This window comes from Saccostrea cucullata, unplaced genomic scaffold (assembly GCF_032062105.1).
Source record: "Saccostrea cucullata isolate Sc308-1 unplaced genomic scaffold, CSIRO_AGI_Scuc_v1 ctg4845, whole genome shotgun sequence".
In the NCBI taxonomy this organism is placed as follows: Eukaryota; Metazoa; Mollusca; class Bivalvia; order Ostreida; family Ostreidae; genus Saccostrea; species Saccostrea cuccullata.
Window position 1 is genome coordinate 2,395 of NW_026930850.1, and position 6,694 is coordinate 9,088.

The 6,694-nt window shown below is 32.1% G+C and overlaps 1 protein-coding gene across 1 annotated transcript; it reads right to left on the reverse strand.

Moving 5' to 3' along the window:
- Positions 1–1,880: 1,880 nt before the first annotated feature.
- LOC134230322 (cell adhesion molecule 3-like) lies at positions 1,881–3,607 on the reverse strand. Its single transcript, XM_062712087.1, has 3 exons — positions 3,208–3,607; positions 2,500–2,832; positions 1,881–2,215 (listed from the first exon to the last, which is right to left on the reverse strand). The coding sequence occupies exons 1-3, from the start codon at positions 3,389–3,391 to the stop codon at positions 1,881–1,883; spliced, it is 852 nt and encodes a 283-aa protein (XP_062568071.1). The 5' UTR covers positions 3,392–3,607.
- Between the last annotated feature and the right edge of the window lie 3,087 nt (positions 3,608–6,694).

Sequence of the window (6,694 nt, forward strand, 5' to 3'; positions counted from 1 at the left end):
TTATCTGAAGCTTTTGGTCTTAGTCGTAAGTTCTTTTGTGAAACGGGCCCCAGAACCTTGGCGTGTGTGTTTAATAAAAAATCTTTGATGTAATTTAATTATTTTGGCATTTCGTGCCGGCCACTTTTTGTCATAGTTTACATAGGAGCTGAATTGCTACAGTCACGGGTCTCTAGAAGTTGAACTCGTGCATATGCAGTGTTCAGTCACGAAATTGTTTTGTATGTGTTGTTCGATACCTAAGAGGATGCTCGATACGATCAATTCTTGAACAGAGGCAGGTAACTAGTAGATAAGTTGATGTTACGGGTATTTCCACAAGCTCGTTTTTTAAAAAAAAACCATTTTATTTCAGAAATCAAGCATTTTCCTGTAATCAACTCTTACCCTGGTCTAGTCGGAAAACTTCCAGGAAACTCGTTAATGTACGTTAAAATCAAACGTAAAAAGACTGGAATCAATGACTTTGGGATGTTTAACAACAAACTGGATATATATTTATTTGAACTAAAGGCATTTTCAAAGTGTTTTCCAATTAGCTAAATTCTAAACTGAATTACTTCAGTTAGGTATACAACATCAAACACTTTCATTAAACCATAGGCATTTTCCTCCACATCCTTAACGGGAAAGTGTTTTCTAATTTTTTAAATTTTTGAAATACACTAATTAGGTATACAACTTCAAACACTTCATTTCCGTACTGTTGACTTGCATCTTTTTCATTCTCTTTTTCTTTGGTCTGAGAATTTGTGAGACAGAAGACATAGAAAAAAAAACGATGCGATTAAGAAAAAATAGAAGTGCATAAATACAAATTTACAGAGGACCTTAACAGCTTAATCTCATTTATAAAGATAAAGATACATAAAACTTCACAAAATAGATTTATACTTAAGAAAACGATATAACGAAATAATTATCAGCGGTACAATTATCCAAGTACTGACAGCCTGTTAATCTTTTTCTTAATTTTTCCCCGATTTGGCAAGTCACACTTCAGTGTATCCATACTTCGTATTAATGGAGTTCTGACAGATATAGTTATCATGGATGTAATGTTTAAAGTCTCCCCACTGTAGTTATTGAAAGCAGAGAAAATGCAAGTATACATGTATTTTTGGTCTAAAGGAATTTTAAAGTGAAACAAAGACAAATTTTGAAGTAATTCCTCCTCACTATCATTGGTGAATTGAAAAATTCATTTTGTGCAATGACGAAGGATTAGCTCTCTAGTCTGTCATTATTCTTTTTTGGAGAGCTACAGTTATGCAGCTAACTGGAAGTCTGAAGGCAAACATCTGCCAGCGTTCCTCCACAAGATTGACCAATGGTTTATTTGCAAGATCTCTTATTCTTCACCAGCAATCATGAGAAAAGAGTCCTTAAAAAGAAGTTTTCTCATGATTGTTTCTGTCGTATATAAAATTAAATGTTTTTAATTTCACGCATACTTACGTAATTCTTAAGGATTGCTTCTTCTGTAATAATACCAGGGTTTTGATGTTTCCGTCAATATCAGATTTACTCTGTTCGACATTTCCCCGAAGATGCCATTTGGCATAATTCTTAATGCATGATATATCACTTTATACACATTATTAAAGAAATATGTAGAAATATTATGATATTTTGAAAAACTACGCAACAACTTTCACTTACAAAAGTAACTTTATCATATTTTTCAAAATAGAAAATCTATATAAATTATACAGAACCATAGAGAAAAGCTCTGGAGTTGTCGATATTGAATGTATAGACATCACATGCAAGAAAATCATCTTAGAGGGTTTTTTCCTGAAGACAATGCCATCCAATGAGTGATTATAATCATCTATGAGGCTTAATTAATCCTAAAAGGGATAGCTTTTTTAAATGCATTAGGTGTGCTGTAACTTACCTTTAACAGTCTGATTTCTAACCAATATAAATACAATAGATGATACTTCAAAACCCTTCCCATTGAACGTATTAGAAGCAACGCAAGCGTAAATTCCAGAATTGTTGGTTTGAAGGTTGTTTATCATCAATGAAGACCTGTTACTGATGAAGTATTTTATATCGTCTTCCCTTTTGTTGATAGATAGAGATAGAAATGTCCAGCCGTATGCTGGAGACGGATTACCGTCAGAAAGACATTCCAGTTTTAAATCATCACCGGTGTAGTATATGTCTTTGAAAGGTAAAAGTGTTATTATTGGCGTTCCCGGTCCATCTTCAAAATAAAAATTAAATTTGAAAAATAATAAATCTATAAATGATAGAGAATCTAACATGAGTATGACTGCCCCATCTAAGATTTACAAATAAAAGCCATGGCATCAACAATTTTTGCTAAAATGTTATAATAGTACCAATGTGTTATGGGCGTTTCGGCTTTGTTGGTACACTTCAAAAAAAGATAAAGTAAAAATAAAGAACAAATAATAGTACAATTTTAAACTGATAATAAAATGAACAATATGATGGGTAAATTTTAAAAAGAAAGAGTACACTTACAAAGCACCGATATTCTCTGTGAGTATCTCCCTGGTCCTGGGTCCTGTGTGAGATCATTTTGTGAAGAACAAAGAAATTTTATCCCGTTGTCATTTCTGGAAACTTTGTACTCTGTGATTACGTTTAGAAAAGTGGTACATTTCTTTGTTTTATTATTTGATGAATGTGAAGTGACCACGATTTCTGGAATATTCGTTTTCTCCGGGACTTTCCAGATCTTGATGTTTCCCGCCGGATTTCCAACATCAGCAGCACAAATAAGATGTACGGACTGATTCTCCTCCAACTGGTCCTGATGGTCCAAAACAAAATCTTCCGGTGATTTAGCTTCAGCTGTTTAAATTATATTTGTATGAGCTAAATAACAACAAAAAAGATTTTAAAAGGCAGAATAATAGCAATAATATCAACACAACGATATAAAAGAGGCATTTTTGAATTTAAATTTAAAATAAGACCATAAAAACTTACAAGGAAGAGGGAGAGTTTTCGCACGTTACGAGTCTTAACTCTACTCTTTGTAATAATATGTAGTACTAATGAGTAATGTTCGATACGTAGACTACACTGTAACAACTCTATACATACCCATGAGTTGGAGAAAATGATATATAGCATTTTTACTTTTATTTCCATGCATTTATTTAATTTATATTATATCTGTCTAAAGACAGAAGAAAAGATTTAACAATATTATTGACAAATTACCTTCAAAAGTAACTAAAGTGAAGCTTTCTTTCTGTTTATCCACAGGGTAGACAAAATACTCTATCCAACATTGATACAATCCTTCGTCACTGCAGACAACATCGTGGATTATCATTGTGGCACTGGAGAATACACTAGTATTTGATGTGATAAGTTTTGTCCTATTTGCAAGAACAGTAGCCATGTCAGGATGAATTAAGGGTTCTTGTCCGCCAGGAGGAGAAAACACGGCAACATCTTTAAAACTATTTCCTACTTGTTTTTGCCATTTAATCTCTCTATCTGATATATGTTCTCCGTGTTCCACGGAATAATTACAGCTTAGAACAAGGCTTGTGTCACTTCGAAATTTTACCTTAAGTTCAGGTGAAGTCGTTATGGTCAGTAAGGTTACACCTGGTACAAAATTTTTTATTATTTTGTATGTTATAAATAATTATATTCAAACGTAATTCACACTTTTGAGAAGCAAAATGATATATCAGCGTACAAAACCATTTATTTTATTTTTTACAATATTGTCTTTAATGTGAAAAAGAGCAGGCACTTATCAGGAGTTTTAAAAGAAAATTATTAATGTATGCATTCAGTAATTAGGAACTTGCAATAAATAGAGAGTTCGAAATCACAAATCTTATTACAGACACATACGTACAGGCTGTGTTTCTTTTTTCAAAACTAGAAATTTTGAGAAATTCATCTTCCACAAGCACTAAATTTTCATGGAGTGAAAAAAGGAGATTCAGTGAAATATATGGAGTAAGTACAGTGTGCAAGTTGGATAAACAAGAATATCAACAGTTTTAAAGTTCATCATTTCATAAGTTCCTTGGTCTACTAATTAGTTAAAGTGCAGTTACATATCAGATCCTAGGATCCATTGATTTCACTTACAATATTAATGAAAGTTAATAAAGTGTCCTGTACCAGCTTTATGGTTCAGTTTTAAATGAAACGTTTATGGATTTCTTAGAAAACAATACTAGTTTCCTGTTTATAGTTGCATATCAAGGAGATTCTGTTCTAAGAGGTCGCGTTAGAGCTAGAGATTGCTTTTACTCTGGAACTGAAATAACCATTAACGATACACAATTCTTGTATTCCCCCCCCCCCCCCCCCCCGCCAAATCACATTATTATCATTTCTATGACTATAATATACAACTACTAGTATGTTGCTGTAAAAACGACATAAAATATTGATTTGTATTAATTTCAGAGCGTGATTATTTTAAATTCTTTAAACAAAAAGTTCAGTAGCACATAATACTAGTAGTCTAGAATTTTCAATTTATTATGTTATTTTATTTCTATTATTATGTTATTTTATTTCTATTTTATTTTTATCAAAAATATGTTTTTAATGTTATGTAATTGTTAAAAAATATCAAATTATTTTAAAAGTTCTGTTGAAAGCTGTGCGCGAAAGACGTTATCTATGTAGTTGATTTTGAAGTCTTATTTTCAATATTTTTCAAATTGTAGAAAAGTCTCTCCCCCTTTCGTTGCTCTTAATAAATTCGTTTTGCAATTGACAGCCATTTGTAAAATAGGTAAATGAAAAGTAAAAAGAAGTCATACTAAATAAATAAATAACTCACTATCTATACACCATAATTTGCAATCTTCATTGGGTTAAAGGGTTACACTCTTTAGACATTAAGAAATTAGTTTTAAATAATTTTACCTCGACTGGATATAGGAGTATTTTTTTTAAAACTTACTCTTCTATTTTATATTGATTCCTGTTTTCATCCAAGAAAAAGTAAAAATTCTTGACACGTTTTACATGTTTTTAAATGCTTTTGTTAACATCTGATATATTCCTCATCGGGTATTTAAAAATTCGTTTGAAGTAAAAAAAAAAGTGCTATTGATTTTTATTAAGATGTGAACGTTAGAAAGTTAAAGTTATGAATTTCAGCGTATTAAAAAAACTGTTACAGAAGCAGTGCACCATTAATTAAAGTTAAATAGAAGTGGAGGTTCAAAGGTTTAACAAAAAATGAATAAATTCTTGCCTTTTATCAGGTAAAGCATAAGAATCTCAAGTGTTATCATCTTTTTGATGTACAAATCACAGAGTCACTGGCCTTTTACAAGATTATATGTATTCTTTAAAAGAAGAAAAATATATGCTTTATTATTGAAATTTTGATGTTCCTGTGTTCGAGATACAACTACTAATAAAAAAGAGCTGTATATTCTGTCGTCTCTATAATGCCATTTGAATTGTCTTCGCGCTGTGTTTGGCTGAGTAATGTACTGGGCGGGGTTTCAGACATATTTTCATTCCAATGAAAAAAAATGAAATGGAAATACAGGAAATATTAGGCTGTATTTTTTGTTTATAATGATGATCATTGAGTTTGTTCGTGTGATCATTTAATGCAACCTCTTTAGTCACCTGCAATCCAGTAACACTAATTACATGTGTACTATATCATAACTAAGCGACAGGGGCATAATCTTTTTATCTTTGGTTTTTTATTTCAAAAAGAAAAAATATCCCTTTTCCCATGAAATGTGGTGAAATATGATTTTTATCCGACGAGTTGTGTGTTTTTATTCCCGAGCCACAAATCATAGGAGATCCTTTTTATCCCCTGTTTTATACATCACTCTCAAAGTTTCACACTGATTTATTTCGGCGTCTATTTTAATTTACTTCACCGCCCTCATGAAAAACCCATTATGATGTCACAACTGAGGGGCATAACAAAATCCAATGAGTGATAACCAAGGAATAAACAGATGAAGACATTGAAGAGGTAACATGGGGTAAAATAAATTTATGCAACGTTTACACTAAATATTAAGAAATCAATGCTTATCATTATAACATGATAATGGTCAATTGTCTTATTACGTTGAATATTAAACAACAGATGAGTTTGTATGTTGTTTAATGTCCGTCTTGAGAATTTTTCACTCATACGGAGACGCTTCCACTTGCCGACGGAGAGCTGCAAATTTGTCTTATATTTGGCACTTAAGGTGATTGTGCAGTGAGGGATCTTTTTGTGCCAGCACCTACTGCGACACAGTACCTCGGCAAGTACGGTCTCATCCGAAACACTGGTCTCCACGTTGTTTATTCGCTACGAAAGCTTGCTCTGAGTACGGTCAATTTTTAAAGCGAGACATGCTTCTCACTAATAAGTTGATGTCACAGGTGTTTCATCAACCTCGTTTAAAGTCAGCATTTTGTAAATTCTATGCCTGCTATACTGACAATGTAAGTAAATATAATCTATCATTAATATATAATCGTGGGTCGTATTTTATGTGACTCTTTCATACTTTGTTTTTATATTGAATTTGACTACTTAAAATATTTTAACCAAACAAAAAATTTTGCCGGTCAATATTTGGTGTTTAATGCTGCTACACATCCGATCTAACCTCTCAAATCTCCAGGGGTCCGTGTTTGGTGCCCGCTTTACAGATTTGTATTGTTTACGGATTTGTTTGGAACCAAATCTGTT